The sequence below is a fragment of the Laetiporus sulphureus genome (assembly GCF_001632365.1).
Source record: "Laetiporus sulphureus 93-53 unplaced genomic scaffold LAESUscaffold_82, whole genome shotgun sequence".
NCBI classification, from domain to species: Eukaryota; Fungi; Basidiomycota; class Agaricomycetes; order Polyporales; family Laetiporaceae; genus Laetiporus; species Laetiporus sulphureus.
In genome coordinates, this window is record NW_024468591.1 from 19,547 (window position 1) to 42,304 (window position 22,758).

Sequence of the window (22,758 nt, forward strand, 5' to 3'; positions counted from 1 at the left end):
TTGGCATACATATAGGTGAATGGTATAGCGAGAGGTCGCAAGCAGCGCCTAGGGGATAGAGTGGATGTACGGCGAGAAAAAAATAAAATGAGCTACGCGCTAAACGGGCGCTTATCGAGCGAGCTCAAAGAACAATGCATAGAAAACAAACCGGACGGTGATAATACTTGAAATAATGATATGATGAGGAGGATATGCATGCCTAGGGGTCGCAAAAAAAAAACAGAATTTAGAGCACCTGCTCAAGTTTTTAAAAATATTCTAGTCAAAGTTGACAGAATGCAAAAACTTACCTGATTGCGCAAGCTTTCGCGCATGATCCATTGCGTCGAATGATTGCGACCCTTTTGCGACCCCGAGAATCGAAGCAGGGCTTTCAAATGAGATTGTTTTTAAGAGGATAGGACATGATCTCGAAGAGCTAGGAGGTGCGCACGGAGGGAGGCCGAATGTTACATTCGGCCCGGGTTATATAGATAGTTTTTAGTCTCTTTGATCTCTTGTCCAGCGTCGCTGTGACACAAACTCCACTGTCGCAGCGAGCTCATTATTCACATGACAATGATCTTTCTAAATCAGGAAATTAGTATAGGATACTGCAAAGGCACACAGAAAACAATCCAACTGAGCATAGTGATAGCCAACCAAGATTGTGTCCATACTAGTTCTTACATCACAAAAGAACCACTGTTTTCCTTCAAATGATTAGAAACCAAATACAGCCAACCCAGATTGTGGAGATATCAAATCTGAAAAAGTGCATGATACTTGACTCACCATAATATTCGATCAAATCTTGCATACCAAATCTTCACTAGATCGAATATCCATTTGCATAGTATACTGTGAAATATACTGTGACAAATAGGGCAGATACTGTCCCTGAAACAAATTCCTGTTTCTAAATGTGAAGTACCACTTATTAAAGCACCTGACCTGAAGCAAGTCCTTAAACTGCATCACATGGCAATTACTATGATGATTAGCCAGTTCACTTTATTATGCCTGGTTCATACCTTGTCATAGTATCTTATGATGGATGTTGATTACCATCTCCAAATGGCCACTGCTCATATTCATTTAAGGTACATTGTGAACACAGGGCAAACACTGTCCTTGAAACAAAATACTTGTTTCTAAATGACCTGAGCAAGTCCAATAAACTGCACCAATACAGGGCAAAACATTGTCCTTGAAACAAAACACTTGTTTTCAAACATTCCAAACCCTGGATGCTTGTACGCTTGCTTCCTCATTTCTACATGTCAACAACCCCACAGAAATGACCTGTTCATGAAACTCGTCAATAGTTCATAGAACCTATAGTACACACAATGATGTGATACATACTGTGATTATCTCGATCAAGAGAGGGTGTTGAAGGAATAATATATTCCGCGTAATCTACAAAGATCCCAGTAAGTAGAAGGGTATGGACAGACATTGTCCAATAGTATAATTTCAAGGGATCGTACGATAAGACATTATCCAATCATGATATTCATGAAGTATCGTACGACATTTGAGTAAATACGCCATTGGCCAGTTAGATACTGAAGTATTACTCATCAATGTAAGTAGATAGTGGCTGTAGGTACCAGAGGTCCTAGACCCGGTATATGGGGTCTTTACCCACATGTATATATACCAGGTAGCTACACCACAATCTACAGGAACTTCTCCACTGAGAGACTCGACCCCTTAACTGGGTGTCTTGTAGCCTTGCCCACTAATTTCTCACTGCATAGTGTCAAGCACTGCACACCTGTTGCTGGTAGCTTACAGCATCTTCATCAAACCGGAGCCTTTGCAAGAATTCCCGTTCAGGCTGGGAAGGATACAGAAGTCTGTTCCTTGGTAAGTTGTTGCGGCACACAGGACATATCGCTGCTAAATATGATGTGTTTATGCTGCAGGTCACTGCGCTGAATGGCCAAGCCAACCAGCGTAGACATCCAGGCTCCATGTTCAAGTATGCGTCAGCATGGTCTGAAATCATGGGCCATGGAAATTTCAAGCCACATGCTTGCATCTTCCAAGATAGCGTATAGGTTCCCCATGAGAAGAACATCAGCCAGACTGTGGTCACTCACTTGGGCTATGCAGAACTGTTCATCGACGTGGCGTGCGATCCCTCGTGAGATCCTCCCGAGGAACGCAGGTCGTTGGACTTAACAATTCATCCTGAACCATGTGCCACTTTCATCGATGACCAAAGAGAAGTTCAGTGACGTGGAGAAGGATCTCGGGAAGAACTTCACCTATGCCACAGAGGTTTGGTCCGTGAACATCATCATTGCCTCTTCTTAATGTCTGTTTTCGGTTGCTACATCAAAATATCCTACTATGACCATTGTGGCGCAGTCGCAAACGAAGCGATGAGCAGCTCGCAACTCGTGTTGATCATGCGGTTTCACTGCAGGGCTCTCAAGCAACTAAAGCAACTAGACACCTGTGTAGACGCTAACACACGAGCTTCAGTCGTGCCTTCTCTCTGTGGTAAAGCTCTCATTCAACCAACATCCAGCTAAAGCCAATGTTATTTCACTGAAAATTATGGAGTGTGTTTGCTTTGACAGCTTGCCAGGCTGTCTTTCTTCGATGTGGGTAGACGCCACATTTGCATGGAGATCCTGGCCCGTCAAGCTATCTGATGCTTATGCGATACTCATTTCTGTTATATGACTTCCAGACTTGCCACAATATCCTTCGCTCGCGTGACATTTTCTGCTTCCGAGTAGCTCAATGGGGAGTCTCTTTGGTCTAGTCAAACTGCACGCAGAACGACAGCCTCATGGTACTCCTGCAGACGTACTACTCAGGTCTTTGAAGGGGCTACGCATGACGATTGTTCCAAGACACCATGGACCACGCTATACTCTGTCCTTGGATCCCAGACATCGATCAGTTGTTGTGGCTTACGATGGTGCACAATCGACAGTGCATAAACTCACCACACCGCAGTTGTCAGTGCAAACGGTGAGCCCGTGTTAGCTTGCATGCCGACTGCGCTCGCGAGTGGCGACGCAGCTGTCTCCGGGACGTCAATACTTCATGAGGTTTTGTGTTCGTCACTCAACGGGTATCGATTGATGCTGAATCCTCATGACATGCTCAAGATCTGCTCGATATACCATTTGAGGTAGCGATTTCATGACTTCTGTCCCTTGCGAAGCGAGCCCATTTGATTTTGAACTGCAGACTGTGGCACTCCAAGGACCAACATGCCCAGGAAACGGCAGGTCTAGCCCTCTGTCGGCGAGTCTTAACACGCAGGCTGTGCACATGCTCCATGCATTCATTAATGCCTGGAAAGTCGGCGTTGGCCAGCAACGTCCTCGCGGACTCGAGTACGGATGTGGAATGATGGTGGATGTGACGTTAATCTGACGGGATCAGACTCACATGGGCAACCTTTCTTGCCAAATGGATGGACCTACAAGATTGTGTTTCACGTTCATATAACGCTGACAGCTGCTATGCACTGACCATGAGGAGCTTAGCTGCCCACCACAAGCTCAACTCCACGCCGTCAGAGAAACAGCGCTCGACGGTTTGAAACGACGCAGCTAGCACTAGAGACCGCATCCAACAAGTGGCCACTTTACTGATCGCTCGAATGATGGTGATAGGCGCACATCAATTATATATTCTTGCACTGCCTCTGTGATGTCCCATCAGCGTACCAGGTTGCACTGCACCCAACCATCACTCCAACACTCAGTCAACTCCGAATAGACAGATGTGCACCGTGGATACAGCGTCCAGGCTGGATGGCCGGTGCGGTTTGCTATGTTGTTGCAATGGGTCCTCTCTCACGGACTTTGCTAAATGGGGATACGTGCAAGGGCTCGACGAAATGAAAGCAGCTGTCAAGTCGAAGAGTGCGAAGAGGCTCAAGCTCCTGCTCTCGGGGCCATAACCACCAGCGAAGCGCTTAGGCGCTCCCCTGCCTGCCGCCACCAACCCACTTGATGCGATCACTGGCGGAGAGCGACCGAGTTCGAGCTGAATTACTATGTGCAGTAAGCGTTCAGGCACTATCCGCGCTGGCCGCGTGTTCTCACAGGCCCAATGGGCCAATTCGTTAGTAAATGAATACACTCGCAAGCTTTACATCGAGTGTGGACAAACTCAGATTGCGTCGGCGTGTCATACGATGGCACCGCAGCGACCACGCACATGCTGTGTTCAAAATACGCCGCGGTGATCCAGAATTGCCGCGGCGAATCAGATGCTCGGGTGATGCTGCCTCAGCTTCGGGCTGTCTTTCGAAATACGCCGCGATGATCCAGCGTCGCTCAGGCAAGGCCAATCTGCCTGTTCCAGCCGCACTAAGGTATGTAGCTGGTGTGAAGTTTCGAAAGCCCCAGCGAATCCCCAGTGTGCCCTATTCCCGCAAGTTCACGTTTCTCGAGAGCTCTTCGATCGGAGAGGTGGAGTTTCAGCAGCAAGACGAACCGCACACGCGGTGTTTCAGAACGCCACGCCAATGATGTAAGCTCATTGACCGCACACCTTTCCGCCCCACAATGCGGTAGTAAAATGCCCGAAGGGCTTCAACAGGTACCTTGTAAATTCTGCCGCGCGGAATGGCACCGGCACTTATGGACGAGGGAGATAGCACACCTGCTGCCAAGAACTATTGTGCGAGACCCAGCTTTGTTGCTCGTTGAGCAAATGAGGACTGCTGTTCGTCATAAAGAACGCTCTTTGCTTTTGATCATATGGAAACGTTTGAAGGCGACCATGGGTGTTCTTTGAATGAAAACCACCGGAAGAAGGTACGAGATGATGAAAAGCGAGCCAGAAGACCTCGAGGAGAGCCTGGGCAGCCAACCGGGTGGATTGCAGTTGCCTGCAGAGGATTGAGCTGCGGCGGGATGCGGATCGAGATACAAATGGAACCCGTCGTCGTAGAGAGAGTTCCACGAAAGGAGGGTAGGTTCCAGCAAGAGAGAGACTAGCACCGAGTGGTAGCCGAGATAAGCGATGCACCGCAGTGACTACGAGAGCACAGACATTGAGGACGACGAGCGCTGCCGACGGGATTGCGCTGCTGGCAAACAGCACGAGGATGATGAAGCGCTCAGAGTCGAACACTCTTCTTGTTTCCTGTCACTTCCCTCCACCCCGACTCTCGTCCTCCTCCTGCCTTCTCACCATACTCTTTCCCCGCCGACCATGTCTCCTTCGTGCAAGCATTCCTTGGCCTTCGCGCACCGACGCGTGAAGGAGAGACTTCGTGCCGTAGTAGATCGTCTCCACATCAAGAGGTACGTTCCACGCATTCCCCGCAGTCTTGCTTGGCGAGATGGCAAGGTCCATTCCCGTCCTGGTGTGATTAGTACTCCGAAGTGCAGCGACAACCTTTGCGATGCATCACGACGTTCAGTGGATCGTGGCACTCTCAGGATCTCGCTCTGTGTGCCTTGCTCTATCGATCACCGTTCCTGACCCGGCTCTCCCTCTAGGCACTCTGTCACCCATAATCCACGACCCAACTGCTCTAACCGCTTCATTCCTTCAGAGATATGGGCCATCATCATCAAGCATGCATGTCTGAGTGACCACGACCCACTCGACACCTCGCAGGAACTCTCCTTTCTCGAGTCGTCCCACGCTCAGCTCGCCACCTACCGCGCCGTCATGCGCATCAAGCTCGCGCTTTTAATGGTCTGCCGTGAGTGGAACGCGCTCGCCCGGCCCTTTCTCTACGAGTTCATCTGGATTAGCCGCGCCACACAGGCGCAACTCCTCGTGCGCACGCTCGTTACCGAGTCGTTCCAGTACCCCTACTCTTGCACCAGTGGCCAGTACCTCCGCCGCCTGCACATCGAGACGCTCTCTCTCGAACGCTGCTCTCCAGCCGATCTCCGCACCATCCTCGAGTTCGCGCCCCACCTATCTATCTTCTCCGATCACCATTCCGTCCGCCGGAGTCTCCTGGAAAACCCCTCAGACCCACGATGTAGCCCAGAGGAGATCTTGAGGCTGGTTGCACATCCAAAGATCCGACGCCTAAGCTGGACCTGCTACGACGACCGCCCCTTCCAGCTGCGAATGCACCCACTTGAGTGCAACCTCGCGACGCGACTCGAGTATCTCGAGCTCTCGTGCTATTCACCGCACTTCCGCATCATCCTCGCCGAGTCGCTGTCACAGCCCAATGGAGAGAAGATCGACATGGACGTCTCGCTCCCGTCGTTACGCGCTCTCAAAGTGTCACTCGACAATAACACGTTCGCTGCACTCGCCTCATGGGAGATGCCGAGACTCATGAACCTTTCCGTCGTTTCCTCCGACTTCAGCTACACCGGGCTTGGTTTCGCACAGTTCTTCCAGGCGCACGGAAGCAAGCTCAGCCAGCTCGAGCTCGGACACTCGTCTGCGATCATCGAGGAGCACTACCTCACCACGCCACATCACGTGCTTCAGTTACAGCAGAACGCGCACGCGTTGCGCCCGATCCCGCTAGCGGATTGGTGCCCGAATCTCCGCGAGTTCATATGCTCCGCTGACGCCGAGTGGCACTGGCAGTCGCCTGACTGGATCGCGCCACATATCCTCCTCCCTGCGCACCCACGTATCGAGCTCATTGGCATCCGCGACATCGACACACGTCTCCTCGAAGACGCACCGGTGCACGCGGGCGACACGCCGTACTTCCCACTCTTCGAGCAACTCTCGTCCCTGCTGCACCGCGACGCGTTCCCGAGTCTCCTTTACGTGCGCGATATGAGCGCAGAGAGCCATCGCATGCGAACAGACAGGCCTGATCGCCGCGTGGTGCAGTTCTGGACACGTGTCGTCGAGCGGTGTCGTGATCGCGAGGTGTACCTCGAGGACTACAGCGGCGTCAATATCACCTTGCGAAATCTTCAGCAGGCCGTTAAGGCTTGCTGTTAGGCTGGGGAGGCTGACAATATTTCCCGCTCATCTATCGACATTTACTATCCATTTGACGTTTTGAGGTTTCGCCACTTCATATACCACACACGGACTCCACAGACGGGGGAAGACGCTTTCATTTGACTGATACGTTGATGCAGTAAGTATCATTGTTGTATTTTATGGACTTTCGTGACATGCTAGATATGTTCCAAACGGGGATCGCTACGGAATTTCTACGTCGGAAGGTGATATGTTCGGTGGTCATGATGTAGCTCGAATTTGTGAAACAAAAATGAGAGATTTCAGGAGTCGAGCTTTATCTGCAGCTCCAAAAGAGTAACAACATACGTTCAGGATCGTTGAACCGTATAATCGGAGGCATCGCAGTGTGTACGTGTAATGTGTGCCTGAGGCAGCAAACAGCAGCAACTGATGCTGATCCATTCCCGTACATGCAGGTCGCAAATGAGACATCGTCATCGATTCAAAGCATCCCAACGAGTCCTCCGATGATGCCTGTGGGACTTTTCAGCCCTTACGGACTACCCTCCGCATGACTCCGGGACTCTCTCGGTGTACTACCAATAGCTCTATGTAGTCATCCTAACATCCCTGAACTTTCTTTAGACTCTGCCACGCCATACGCTACGTAGCGTACCTGCTTGGGTATCATACAACCTTGTATATTACGAACAATACACACTGCAGACATAAGGCCATTTGCCACCATGATATATGTTGCTTTGGTCCTTTGTCTTTAGAAACTGAATTTGTCTCTGTGGCAAGTATAATGGAACACTCTAAATTTGAAGCTCAATTTGCAACAGTTTCAAATCACAGTTCATATATTTTCCTAAGCCTCTTGTACAAATCCTGAACATTGCATACAAAATGTAGTGTTGTTACAAATGTACATTTATATGCTCTGTTCTGAGGGGCAATTTGCCAATTTATGATACTGTTTTCAATCCTGTTATATTTTATATGCAATATTTTATAATTTCTGCTTGCAGCTAAGGCAAAATATGTTGGCACCAATTTGTGGCTGTTACAACTTCAGGCATTAATTATGGATATGCAACACCATATGTCACACAGATAAATCTATTTTCTAAAGACAAAGGATCAAACCAACATATTTCATAGTAACAAATGGCATTATGTCTGCAGTGTAAGCACACGCCGAGTGGGATACTCACCGGTGTGCCACTGTGACACGTCTAGCTTTCAGCACCTGGGCAGCTCTGCCTGGGTTATTCTCATGTCGGTCTCTTTTGCAGCTAAGTTGACTCCTTGGAAATGTCCACCCACAGCATTTGAATATCGAATGCTGTGGATGGACATATCAAATCTGTAGACCATGGAAGAGAACATTTGTGTGATATGCATGCTCGGAACATGCGATCATAACCGTCAGCAAAGAAAGTACTAATTCTCATTGCAGCAAACCCATTGCGACTAATAGAACGAGTCAGCCTTTCTCATCAATAAATGAGGTTGGATAGCCTCGTAAAAGGCTCATTTTCACTTTTCCTTGGCATTAACTCACGTTTCACTTACGATTTAATAGGTCTGCCTACTAGGGGAGACATTAATGTTAAACTGCTTTATTGACTTGCAAAATGATGAACATGTTATCAAAGCCAGCAGCAATTCTGACAGTGGCTACCTTCTAGGCTTCCAAAACCTCGTGCTCGTGGTGCAAGCAGTTTGGAATTCAATGTGATCCGCTATATTCCGTGGTCGGTGCATCATATGCGGAAATTATCTCGTTAAACAGTGAACGTGATAGGTTACGAAAGCCTCCACGTCGCGTCAGTCAACTCTTAACGTTTATCTGACAGCGATGGTACTTGAAAAGCGTACATAATATACCTTCTGCTGATATTGAGGGCCATGCCTATCATTGTACTGAAGCAATCCCTTTATGTGCAAATTGCTGCTTGCGATCCTGCATCATGACAGTAAACATTTCGAGTGACCAAAGGGGAAGGTGTGACATGATGCCACATGACAAGAGGCCACAGCTGGCCACACCGCAGAGACGAAGCGATTTGCGCACATGGCAAATGCTTAGCAAATGTCTACAGGTTTTTTGCCTTTGTGATCTTGATTTGCTACGGTTCCTTCCCACATTCCGTATTAAGTATTTGCATATAATATTTTGGAGGAAGGAATTTAATTCATATATTTTAAAAAATGACACCATTTTCAAACTCACCAAGGACATTTAAAATTCGAGTGTTGTTGAATATTATACATATGTTTTTGAATTCCAAAACATCGCACATATAAAAATGCCCAATAGCAAATAAATTTAAACTTTCAGTGCTGTTGAACGTAATCATACATTTTTGAATATAAAACCATCACATATATAAAATACCCAGTAGCAGATGAAGGTGACCTAGTAGTGATCTTGGTATTCACACTACAAACACGGTACAATAAAATCGCACCGAAAAGTCTGTACAAAATCCCGATTCATTATTTATCCGCCGTTTCATTTATCTGCGGTTTCATCAATTCTTCCACGGTTTCAACTAATTATCCAAAGATTTTTTACAGACTTTTGTGTCAGCCACTGCTCATTAGACGTGCCCACTGCCTATTTGAGACACGCAGCCACTGCTGCACTGGCCTGGGTGCTCTGGCAAACTGGCAAATACCATCAGACCGGCCAAGTGAGGGAGCGCCCAGGCCACTGCTGCAGCAGTGGCTGCGTGTCTCAAATGGGCAGTGAGCACCCACGCCACCAGAGCAGTGGCTGCGTCTCAAATAGGCAGTGGGCACCCAAGCCACCGCAGCAGTGACTGCATCTCAAATAGGCAGTGGGCGCTCTGTCAAAGATCCCATCAGACCAGCCCTAAACTGGAGGCCTTGAATTACCCGTGGATCCGCTACGGGCGCCTCTTCTCTCTCACTTCCGCTCCACCTCCTAGGCTTTCTTTGCGCATGCACCTTAGTGTAATAATGTAGCAGCTAATGGACTCAACGTAGTGTAGACTTGTGTAGACTTAGCGTGGACGTTAGCGTAGACTTGTTTAGAACAACCATTCATGACTGTTGACAACTGCATCACGACCGTGTTATGACCCGTCTCGAATTAGAGAGAAAGGATGGATACAAAAATGAGGAATTGTCGGCACAGGGAGTGCTACTCACGTCAGTCGCTTAACGGGTCGCATCACCCAGCACAGGTGAAGTCTCTGTGGCGAAGGAGGAGGGAGGGAGCGAGACTCATATTGGTCACGTAACGGGTCAATACATGGTGGAAGCCCGACAGCGATGCGCATCATCATGCTCCACCCATTTATCTCACGCATCGTATGCAGCCTGCCCCTCAGCTGGCGCAACACCCTCGTCGACTGGATGCCCATACTGGCCCTACGTGAGATGCGCGAAATCGTGGGCACACTCGACAGTTTACGATCATTTAGCACCGTTGGCTGCCAGAGTTCCATTCACCCTTCGGAGATGTGAAACAGATAGCACCTGGAAGGAATCATAGGGTGCATAACAGATTTCTAGGAGTTGAGACATGCATGTTGACTGATCTTTCCTCCACACCTGCTTTCTAGCAGTTGTCGATGTTCGATCTCACGCCTTCGCCTGCAACATATGACGAGGAATATGTGACCGTACAGCTTTGTGGCGCCAACAACAGCGATCCGGAGGAGCAAGACTGTGGACCATCACCATGAATGCCTTCGAAGTCACCGCGGAAGCATTGACGAGGGAATCGAGCAATCGAATCTCAGTGCGCAAGTTCATCGTCAAACACCTTGCCCCATGGAAAACAGCGTTGGTTTGCTCACAGTAAGTGATTGGACATTAAAATCGTTGCGATTCATCTGAAGGTATGGCGATATAGATCTCCAAGCTGCTGTTCTGTTGTCCACTTTCATGCACTTCTGCGGCGGTATCCTTCTGATCTTCCCCGTTGCTGATGAAGAGGGAGCATATGTGGATTGCAATCAATCCTCAGACCAAGGTCTGTTCGTATACATGTGCTATGGCTTTATTCTCATCGTCTTTCTGGTCTGCCTCGTCTGCTGCAGGCACAAAAGCACCTATCAACGGTTCCGAACATGTGTGTGCACGTCGCCGGCTTCTAGTCTCATTACCTCCCCCATGGAAGCGTTCATAACGGTGACGAACAGGTTTTCTCACTTGGAAATTGATTGTTCGACATCAAGTTTCACAAAGGCGGCCATAGAAAGGTATGGCCATTTGGTTTGGCAGCACTATTACAAGCTCACACCTATATAATGACAGCATTCCAAGGCCAGAAGTCGTCAAGAGGATAATGAACGTCGATAGTATGCACTCTCAAGCGGAAGCAACTTGCGCACTTGCAAAACCCATATCGTGCGCACCTAGACTGGTTGCAATGAATCCAGAGGTCACAATCAGCACGACTCCTCCTCCGAGCAAGGTCGTCCAGTCACTGTCTCTCGTGAAGGTGCATCACCGCTTGTGCAACTGCCAAGACCAATGGTGCCCTCTTCGGATGTCAATGGCCCAACACACTTTGCAAAAAAAAAGATTCCTCAATCAGCTAGATTGCACCGAACGGATGAAAGGAAAATTGGTCAGACAGAGCCATCGCAAATCATGCCACATACCATTTCAAGCCAAACCGTCTCAGCTCAGGAGCTCAGAGGAACTGCCCAGCAGACCCGTGCAGAGAAGGCCGAAGAAAAGACGAGCCAGTCCATTGCACGCGCAGCCCCTTCACCATCCTCTCGCTGATGCTCTCCGTCTCTTTCTACTCGTCCAGGAGCTAGACGTGCGAGTTCAGATAGTTGCGCGAGCGGCGATTATCGTTGTACCTGGATGAGAAGCGAGAGCATGAGGGGAGTCAGGAAGCTCACAAAATATCTCATCAGGCACAGCGTGTGAAAAGCGCAGCTTGAGAGGAGGATGTGAGGCTGAGAATGAGTTGGATTGTGATAGAGAGAGAGGTCTGGAAAGGTAGAGACTTCGTGATAGAGACAGGGAAAGAGAGCGCAAAGGAGACAAGGATCGTGAGCATGATCGGGACAAAGACAGAGATCGGAACCAGGATGGGATAGACATTGCAGGGACAACAAGGACCGTGATCAGTCCCAGGGGGGAGCGACATCATGAACGTTGCTTTCATGGCTTCTGTGCCAACCGTTCCCTCCATGGACAAATGTGGCCTCCCCACAAGGCTCGATCTACCAAGACATCGAGAGACCGAGCATCGAGAGGAAGCGTTGGGCAAGAGAAGACATGCAATCGATTAGTGGACTCAATGACTTAGCACAGGCCTAGCGTAGAATCACGAGACATTAATGCATGACCAGCGATGGAGCATCAGTAAAGGGTCGGCACAATCCCTTGATTGCCAGTTTTAGTGGAGAGCCTTGCACGCTCCAGGATCATCAGAACCTGCTACTGACATTGCGGGAATAATGGAATCGGATGGAGAGAAAAGGCACCTACTGTCGGCACAGATACAGAACGAGACTCATGCCAACAGCACACGGAATGAGGCTCACATCGATACGCGGGTAGCGTACGTGAATTAGGCTGATCGTTCTGATAGTATGTCCGTCCTCCTGCCAGTGACGTTAGGTAGTTATTGTTTGTTTGGAGTGTCATGAAGGTCGCCATCCAATACCACCGATCCACTGCTATCCAGCACCATCCAGAGTCGCCGGGACTCGCTAAATGTCAAAGGATGTTTCCCGAGTTTTTCGTGCCATTTAGCCGAGCAGCTTATTATCTGTTCTCGGTGCCCCCCTTCGACCCAGAGCTGCTATTCAGAATTGAGCTAGTGTGATGGTTTTAATGGTACATCTGTCCTTCCACCTGTATCTAGCCGAACAACTTATTGTATATTTTCAGTGCCCTCGCCCAGAGCCACCGTCCAGAGTTGTTGGTGTCATCCGCTGATGCACCCTTTCCATGATGGGCAGTGTATGTGAGTTAAGGTGTTCATTTTGATGGTACATCCATCCTTCCGCCGGTTTCACTAAATAGGTGCTTATTGTCTATTAGGAGCACCCTGAATGTCGTCATCCATAATCGCCTTCCAATATCGCTGTCCAGCACCATCCAGAGTCATTGGGACACTCCAAGCATCAAAAGACAAGATTGTTGGTCGCTTTCCAGAATCGTTCTTGCCATCTGACGGACTCGTCCTAATCGAGCAATTAAGATGCGATGCTCCTCTAATTGTCCATTCTCAGAGCCATCACCAGAGCATCCAAAATTGCCAAGATCCTCCCGTGAGTTGCGGGATATGAAAGACGCACGCGGAACTCTCTGAGGTGGGTGTTTCATGTCACGCCCATTTATTGTCTTCTTACTTGTCCTTTCCAACTTACACCATTTCCTCGTCTTCTCGCGGCATGACTGGCATTCGTGTACGTGAAGAATTCCATCATTTACACTCTCATGTAATGTGTGCAACAGTTTACATTGAAGAAGACATTGCATGGCCACGATCTTCCCATGAACACTGTGGCTGTCGGCCATGATGGTCTGACATTGCTCACAGGTGGTTTGTTTTCAACATACACTGCTCACCCCCAGTTCTTACCCAAGACATTGCAGCTGATGATGGACGTGTTATTGTTTAGGATCTCGAGACCGCGCACCAGATACAGGACATATCATGCATGTTTCACGGCCAAGTGGTTTGCATATGCTGGATTGATCTTGGCAAGGGTGACAATCTGGCTTTCATCATTGGCTGCACTGATGGCAGCCTGCAGGTTTATCAGAGAGTGGACTTGAAGGTGCATCTCACCAGCAAATAAGCCATGCATTACCTACTGTCCTGCCACAGGCCCCCTTCGCATACTGTTCTATGATGGTTGGCCACAAAGCCTTCGTTCAAAACATTAGCTATGATCACAGTAGTGGTCACATTGCCAGTGTTGGCGGGGGCACAATTCAGCTGTGGAAGCTGACCACAGGTGGTTTGTCTCCATTTTCTATTTCTATAACAGCGATGTATGCATGCCTCATGAACCTATGCACAGGCTGTTTGGAGAAGATTCCTACGGACTTTGAACAGGAGGGAGCAATGATGCAGAGCGTTCACTTTTTAGACAATGGAACCAACGTCATTCTTTGTCTCTGCGAGTCGCATGAAGTATACGTATCTAGGTCAGTGTTGTTCAACAAGCCCTGCTGATCGCCAACCCTTCGTAGACTATGCTACAATGTGGACCCTTGGAATCTGCAGTGGGCTAAGCAGATCCCAACTTGCATGTGCGTAGTCATCCACGTTCACTTACCCATAACCTCAAATGAATCCAGTGGTCATTCTATGCTCTCTTCCAACGGGCAGTCTCTGTTCATCTCGAACCTTCTTTCTGGCGTTGATCAATACAGACTGCCATCCATGGAGTGAACTCATTCATATTCCTATCCAATTCTATGCAACTACATGATGCAAGTCAGCCTCTTTGACAATGAGGTTGTTATGGGCAGAAATGATGGTTTTGCACGAGTATTTGACATCAGGACTAGGCGATTAACTCAGATGCTCGACCATTCCCATGGTGAGCGACACGCAGTGGCTTAGACACGAGGTAATCTCACGCTTCGGTCTTCTTTCAGACACGACGCTGGTGCAGATTGTTTCTGTAGGTTAGATGCACCCTTTGCTCAGGCATAATGCTGACGTCCTCGTAGACACATGAAAGTGAGTGGCAGTGCCTAATCATGACCGCATCCACCGATGATGGCCCATCGGAGCTGAGGATATGGTCATGTGTAGGTTCATAAAAACAAATACATCTGACTTTAAGTTGATTGAATGTACTGTAGAACTTAACTTCTCAAAGCGTGGTGCCCTCGGCTTCTCCCACATATTGGGTCCAATTGTTCCTGGTAGCATTTTCCACTGCCGCGTTCGTGAGCTTTATTACTTCAGAAAGGCATGTGGATTTGTGGCAATGGGCCCACAATGCAGGCGCTGGGTGTGTTTGCAGTAGAAGCCGATGAAATTGTTGATACGTAGTGCCATTCACCAGCTTTCTCTCATTGTGTTCGATAAAATTTGCTAGCATTCGTTGATACGTAGTGCCATTCACCGGCTTTCTCTCGTTGTGTCCGATAAAGTTTGCTAGCATTCCTGTGGAAGTGGGCTTCAAGGCTTCAATAATGACAAGCAAGAGACGAACTAGGCAAGTTAAGAGCTGAATAGCCACTGCCATGGCGTCTGCAACTTTCAAAGTTTGCAGGCTTGACGATCACACAATGTACGACATTCACAGTCCACATCAGGGAGTGCAGAAGGTGTCCGCAGGGGCAAACGATGAACTAGAGTGAGACCCGTTCATTGCTTCCTACCCAGCATCGTGGGAACTGTATGCAGATTTATTGCATGATTCAAGGTATTTCCACTCTCTCTACGTCACCGCACAGGTGCTAATTCAATTTCGATTTCGATTGAGACTCATGGATTAGCACCATCTGATGCTGCCATCTAGGAACGCTTGGGATCCGCCAAGGATCTCCAGCTGGCTGCGGGTGATGTGAGGATAGCTGTCTCATATGCCCGTATCCCCGATACCGAGCCTTATTCACTCCTTTTGCTGCTGTCTTTGCTACTGTCTTAGCAGTCCACTGTGGGCAATGTAGCATGCGTGAGTTAGGCTGAGAGTTTTGATGGTATGTCTGTCCTCCCGCCTGCGATGCTATAGGTGCTTATTGTGTCTCCACTGCCGTCCAGGGCTACCCAGAGTCATCAGGACCTGCTTAGCATCGAAGAATGAATATCCAGAATCATTCGTGCCATCTAGCTGAACAACTTATTTGTTTTCCATGCTAACTGCCAGAGCCACCATCCAGAATTGTTGATGTCATTTCCAGATGCATCGTTTCCATTGTGGGCAGCCTTTATGAGTCAGGCCAATCACCTTCAGGTACAGTCGCTTTCAGGATATGCAGACACTTGTTGTCCATTCGAAGTGCCACAAATGTTGCTGTCCAATTCTGCCATCCAACACCGCTGTCCAGAGTCACCAGGACCCACCAAACACCTCCAGTGGATTGCCTGTTGATGCGAAGGATGGGAGATAATGAAATTGCTCTCGGTATCGTCGGCACGTGTTGTTCAAGACGTTATTGTCCGTTGACCAGTGCAGATGTGCTCCACCAAGAGCTGCCCTGCCCGGCCGGATGCATGCTTACTGCCGAGCATGAGAAGCTCTATTTTTTAGCTTGTAAATTCGCTGTTGAAATCAATGCAGATAGCCACGCATATATAAATGCGGTGTCTTCACGTTCGATGGGATGTCAGCACGTCAAATCATGGGCTTGGTTCTCAGCTTGTTATTTCCCTTCTGGTGGAGGATTTGGGTTGTGTCTGCGGACACTGTTCCTGTGAGTTCAGCTTCATAGCATAGGATCGCTGATCTTGATACTACACACGCATTTCCAGGTGGCAGATGAGAAGTTTGGCTCAACAGACAGCTTCATATCCTCTGATAATGATGGTGGCATTTGTCTCGTTAATGATCTCAGCAAATCCTCCCTCTCCGTATGCAAGTCCGTGAATAATCGCATGATGGGTTACTAAGTCATTGTGCTAGATCTCATTGGATTGTCTCTTCGGAGAGCCTGAATCATCCTCCCTTCCACCCTCCGCTGTGCTGCCTGAAGACCCATCTATTCTCGTAAGTGAAATGATGCCATTTTTATCAAAAGGCACCATCTGAGTTCTGACACAGTCACCTCTCTGTACGAAGCGGAGGAGAAAACTGACATATTTTCTCAAGTACCGACCGAACTAGTCATTGCAATCGCAAAGTTGTTGCCGGATGACGATCTCATCAGTTTCACGATGACATCATGCCACTTGCACTTCATCGGTGTCCCAATCTATCTGGATCACTATGGCATACACATTTTAGCCACGAATGGTGATTTCACTTTGTCTGGATGGAGATGCGCTTCCATTCTAGGTTTTTGGCGCTATTCTCTTGTTTTTCAATGCCCAACGACTCTACGCATCACATTCTCCGATGATTCCATCAAAGATGGTCGAATCAGTTGTTTCCTTTTATCCTTGCAGCGCATCCCTGCATTGAAAACCATGCAGCTCAGATTCACGGCGACTCCACATGCAGAACTAGCCCGGCTGTTAGAGAGCCTCGAGGGCATGGCTGTCATGAATCTTATGGCTTGGCACTGCAGTTCCGAAGTCTATCATCCGTTCAAACTCATGAGATGCATACCACCTCGTTTTCCCCTCTCCCTATCTTCACTGAAGGTTTTCGAGCCTCAGGTATCTGCACTATTCGATGCCCTGCTTTATCGATGGACAGTGGCGAGTATTAATGCCTCCAACATCACCGAACTCACTTTGAACACCCCGGGCATCGGAACACCTCCTTGAACTCATATCTTCGAGCGACTCGCAGTGCCGACCTTGCAGGTCCTGTGAATTGAGGGCAAACTCACGCAGCTCGTGCTTGATCGATTCCTACGTCATCACGATGACCTTCGCGAACTCCATATCGGGTTCCACTCCCATTGTGGTGGTGCCACACATCGACGCTGCCTCCCCCCTTCATTGCCTCGACTGCGGATCCTGGATGGCCCACTTACATACCTCATCTGACTGTTGAGCGATTCCCACCATCTGCTTTCAGCTTTGGAGAAGCTCGTCGTACTGCCAGATCAAGATCATATTAATCCTGCCGATTATGTGTGCAACCTTGTAAGAGTGGTGGAATGTGTTGGAGCGTGCAGCGCATTGTGGTGTTTCAACTGCACCATCCCCTTTCAGCTTGCAGCTGAGAATGACACTCCATTTGGTGATTATTACCTTCACACATTGGATGTCGCTCTTACTCACGTAAGTTGCATCACTCTCGAACAAGCCTCGCGGCTGAAGCACAAAGATGCATTCAGTTCCTCGCTGCTGGTAAGCACACGCGAACATTTATGCTATTCATATGTCTAAACGAACCCTATCCATAAGCGTCACCTTCCACATTGGTTGCAGCAATTCCCTGCACTCCTTTCCCTGCAGATGTGGGAAGATGCCACTGTCGACCGAAATGTCGAATTGTCTCTGATCTGGGAGACGTGCGCTCTCATCGATATCTGGATTAATTCAGGGGATAAAAAACTTTCTTGGAAAGCAGGGTCGGATGATGGTAGTACCCAGTAAGAATCTGTTACGCCATCTCCTGTTTACATTAGCGTTTCTGCCTTATGTCCCATCAATGTTTCCTGAGTCTGCACGTCTAAATGTACAACTGAATTCTATTTCCAATATTTCTCCAAGAGTACTCGCACTACACCCAGCCGCTACGCAGTTGCACTGACGCTTCTCTGGAATCGGTTAGTGGGTTACAACCCATTTCGTACTCGGCCAGAATCCCTATCACACTACGTATCACTGGTGCGTACCTATCCTTGCTGCGATCGGTGCTCGCTGACGTATTGGCCCAGGCTGCCCATACAGCATGCCTTGTCCTTCATGTATTGGAACTGCTCATGTCACCTCCTGCGTGGTATCCAGACCTCTTTCCGGTCGTCAATGTTCTTTTATCTACTCCTGTATTTGCGCTGGCATGGCTGTGGAGCATGCCTTAGGTGGCCACCGGGCTCCGACACGAAAAATGAAGTCGGGACCAAAGTTGTCAAAGAGAACGCAGATGGTGCTGTGCAAAACGGGAGCAGCAGCTCCATCGGAGGGATCAAGCACGAAGTCGATGCCCGTGCGATCAGATTATGTGCAGGGTTTCATCAGAGTGGGAGCGTCAGCTCTGTGCCACATATTAACTCTATATTGTATCTCACAGTCTCTTATCTCGGATCTCAAAGCCGACATCCTAGAGCTATCATTGCTGCGATGCGCTATGGTTGGCGTAAGTTAAATAGTAAGTCATTTGAAGGGAAGAGAACGACGAAGGATACAACTACAAAGCAAAGACTTCACACGAATCACCACGCGATGCAACTGGAACATAGAGAGCAGACATAGATCAAGCCAATTTTCTGAGTGCGCGGCCAGTCAACATTACACAATCTGCATAAATGAAGATAGAATGCTTACTGTTTCTTTGGTCGGCATCCAAGCGTCTCCTTTCCATGTTTCCTGAGCACTATGTGAGGCACTTGATCATGTGTGAGCTGCGTGAGGACCCAGGATACATCAGCAACTGCCATGTTCCAGTCCGACAAGTTCACTTCTTCTGCAGCTAGTCTCCACCACAGAAGGGCAAGAAGGACCGTGAGCAACCCGTTTTGACCGGGCTTTCTGAGCTTGGTCCAATCACCACCACCGCCGGGTATTGGATGCCCAGAAATATCATTTTTTCTCCACTCCGGTTGAAGGCCAGCCCACCACAGCCACCAGGAGCAAGTGTACTCATCTAGGCTCTCGATGACTGGAAGGTTTGACAGCATGCGACAGTGCACACGAAGCCAGTGTGTGACCTGGGGTGGGCAGTTGGTAGCATCAAGGCCTCTGATCTGTAGTAAGTCAGCAGATGACAGTGTATCAAGGTGTGCATCACTTACCGCAGTCTTAAAACCGTAACTGTTCTCAACTGCTATCCACAGTGAGACACATCTGTTGAACTCTGTCACGGCATGCCGATGACAAAGATAGACAACCAAAATAGGGTCCCCTTGAGGGCCCCCCTGGCTAAGAGCCTACAGCGACAAGCTGTGGCAGTACGACGTGCCCACTGACGAGGCCTAGTAGCTGGTCACCGAGCAAGACTTACTGGTGAGGCTAGAGGTGCTATCACACAAGTGAGGATGTGATAAAATGTATAGCACACTGAGAGTGTCTGGTAAGACCCCTCTGTGATGGTAGTGGTGGACGAAGGAGAATAAGACTGAGGTCTCCTCCTCGTCTCGCTGGTCCTTATATACATGATTGCTATGCTACTGTACAGTACTACCTAAGCGAGTCCCATGCTATCCTACTGGTCAGTGCTACAATCGTACGACATGTCCCAATTATCCTGATTGGCTGCCTAATAATAACCCACAGAGACGGAGCTCCTTTTGAGCACGCAATATGGCATCATGGCGATTGCAACATATGACGCCATGCCGAGGAGTTCGGTGTCACATGATAATGCCGAGAGAGATTCAAGATCATGTGACTGGATGCCTCGTTATCTTATCTCATTAGGTCACGTGACTTCTTGTGCGACGAGAAATGATGAAAAATGATATGCTCCTTGATAGCATTTGTTCCTATAATGACTTTGTCAGGTAAAACCGTGACATCACTCCCTTCTCAAGGTTCATCGTCCCGATGAGCCAAAGCCTTTGGCTCCTCATATGGTTCGCTTTGCGAGTGAACTATCTGCTTCAGAAATGATTCCTGGAGCATAGCGTTCGCATATGAGTTGTGTGACACGATCGCCTGTTCTGACCTCGAATGGTTTGCTGGTCATATTAACGAGAAGCACCTTGATTTCCCCTGTGTAATCTGGGTCAATTACCCCTGCTGTGACATCGATTCCTTTGAGGGCTAGCCCACTTCGGGGGGCCACTCGAATGTATGTCCACTTTGGGGGATCAATCGCAAGTCCGGTGCCAATGAGCATTCTGGAGTATGGGGGGATATCTATGTCTTGTATGGACTTGACATCCCAGCCAACAGCTTCTGCAGAACCCTTGTAGGGTGCTCTGGCATTCGGATGGGTGCGGAAGAAGAACATGAATTCATCAGGGTGATCAGACAGAGCGATTTTGTGCACTTTGCGTGTTCGCGGCTTTGCTCTTGGAGCATCTGGGTGTGCCTTGTGGAATTCCTCTACTTTGTCTTTGACGTTTGTGAGATTTTTCAATGGTTCCCAAGTATTATCGCTGTGGTCGTAGTCCAACCATTTCATGAGATACTGGGTTTTGTTATACCTGACTCTCGAATCCAGGATGTCTTCTATGTCCCATTCTTCCTCTCTGTCAATGATGACTGGGGGGTTAGGGGGAGGTACTCATCCCGGGATAGAGTCTTGATGGAACATTATAAGCTTAGAAGCATGAAACACGGGATGTATCTTCATGTCTGCTGGTAGTTGCAGTTTGAATGATACGACTCCGATCTTTTCGAGGATCTTGAATGGTCCATAGTTTTGAGTCGCTAGCTTTTGGCTTTTGACTTTGACGTGAAGATCTTTTCCTCGAATAAGCACTTCATCTCCTACTTTGAAAGGGACGTCCTGCTTTTTAAGGTCGAAGTACCATTTCATTCTTTCTGCTGCTAACGATAAAGCGGCACGAGCTTGTTCCTGTGCTTGATCGCAGTTATGGAATAGGTGTTCCAGGGATGGATGTTGTATTCCTTCCAGCACGTCTGGCACCATTCAGGGGTGTTGACCATGCTCAATGAAAAATGGGGACAGGCCTGTCGATTCTGAAGCTTGGTTGTTGTATGCGAATTCCGCTGTGGGCAATAGTGTAGCCCAATCAGTTTGTCGGTAAGTGCAATACATGCGCAGATATTGCTCCAGAATTTGGTTGACTCGCTCAGTCTGTCCATCTGTTTCAGGGTGATAAGCTGTAGACATCGTAGATTTGATATGAAGTTTCTGGCAGAACTCCTGGAATAGCTTGGCTGAGAACTGTGTGCCTCGATCTGATATGATCTGCTGGAGAATTCTGTGGAGTTTGAATACTTCAGTGTAGAAAATTGATGCTACTTGAGATGCTGTCACCATGTCGTCTACTGGGTAGAAGTGTGCATGTTTGGTGAACCTGTCGACGACTACCAGAATGGCGGTCTTCTTTTCTTCCCTATAGTCTGGGCTTGGCAGTAACTGCATAATCAGGTCACATGTAACCATTTCCCAAGGTCCTTCTGGTACTGGATTAGGTTGTAACAGTCCATAAGGCTTTTGCTTGCTCGTCTTGTTTCTTTGACAAGTTACGCAGCCTTGGACGTACTTTTTTACATCAATGGTAAGCCCTGGCCATCAGTAATTCCTGCTAATCAGCTCTTGCGTCTTCCATCGTCTGGGGTGTCTGGCCGTGGAGATGTCGTGGTGCAGCTGGATCAGCTCATTCCACAGTGCAGAGTCTTTTAGAATGTAGACTTTTCCTCTTCTGAGCAGCAATCCATGCTCAAAGTTCCACTCTTGGAGGTCTTTTCCGAACTCTCGCTTGCCAGTTTTTAGTAGGTGCTGGTAACCTTTGGTCATTTCATCATCTAGTAGTGCCGATTTCACTCTTTCAAGAAGTTTTGCATTGTCAACTTCGGAGGAATGAGTGGCTGAGATCGCGTGGATGGCAAAATATTCAGGTCGAAGCAAAGTTTGCCCTGAATTGTCATTGCTCACCCCCTTCTCATGATCTGGCCTCCTGGACAGAGGATCGGCACACATCATCATCTTTCCGGGGCGGTGACAGAGAATAAAGTTAAATCTTGTAAGGTAAAGTGACCAGCGAGCTTGTCGTCTGGTCAATGTTTGAGCTTGTCAGAAATAGGTAAGATTTAGGTGAGCCGACCATATCTCAACCGGGTGAGGGTGTCCTTCGAAGTACTGCCGGTATTCTTCCAAAGCCCGAATGATGGCTGGCATTTCCTTGTCGTAGATCTCATAGTTTCACTCATGTTCATTGAGCGATTTGGAGTAATATGCGACAGGATGCCAGAGTTCATCTTCTCCCAACTGTTCAAGGACCGCACCTGTGGCAAAGTCCGAGGCATCCGTTTCTAAGCTAAAGGGACGGGTTGCATTGGGGAGTGCTAGGATCGGGGCAGAAGTGAATGCAGTCTTGAGGGCTTCAAATGCCTTTTGTTGAGGTTCTTCCCATTTCCATGTGCATCCTTACATGTTAATAGAGTCAAGGGTCGAGTCATCGATCCGAAATCCTTGATGAATCATCGATAGAAATTTG

General features: G+C 48.4%; 3 protein-coding genes across 3 annotated transcripts; 2 read left to right on the forward strand and 1 right to left on the reverse strand.

Moving 5' to 3' along the window:
- Positions 1-4,992: 4,992 nt before the first annotated feature.
- LAESUDRAFT_739618 (uncharacterized protein) lies at positions 4,993-6,909 on the forward strand (the record flags this gene model as incomplete). Its single annotated transcript, XM_040911018.1, has 2 exons — positions 4,993-5,276; positions 5,475-6,909. The coding sequence occupies 2 exons, from the start codon at positions 4,993-4,995 to the stop codon at positions 6,907-6,909; spliced, it is 1,719 nt and encodes a 572-aa protein (XP_040758154.1).
- A 9,285-nt stretch (positions 6,910-16,194) lies between these two features.
- LAESUDRAFT_764619 (uncharacterized protein) lies at positions 16,195-16,676 on the forward strand (the record flags this gene model as incomplete). Its single annotated transcript, XM_040913477.1, has 4 exons — positions 16,195-16,266; positions 16,325-16,423; positions 16,476-16,559; positions 16,614-16,676. 4 exons carry the CDS (start codon positions 16,195-16,197, stop codon positions 16,674-16,676), a joined length of 318 nt encoding a protein of 105 aa, XP_040758155.1.
- A 2,272-nt stretch (positions 16,677-18,948) lies between these two features.
- LAESUDRAFT_666186 (uncharacterized protein) lies at positions 18,949-19,482 on the reverse strand (the record flags this gene model as incomplete). Its single annotated transcript, XM_040905237.1, has 2 exons — positions 18,949-19,371; positions 19,420-19,482. Coding segments are annotated over 2 exons (486 nt in total), but the record flags the coding sequence as incomplete, so codon positions are not given.
- Positions 19,483-22,758: the final 3,276 nt, after the last annotated feature.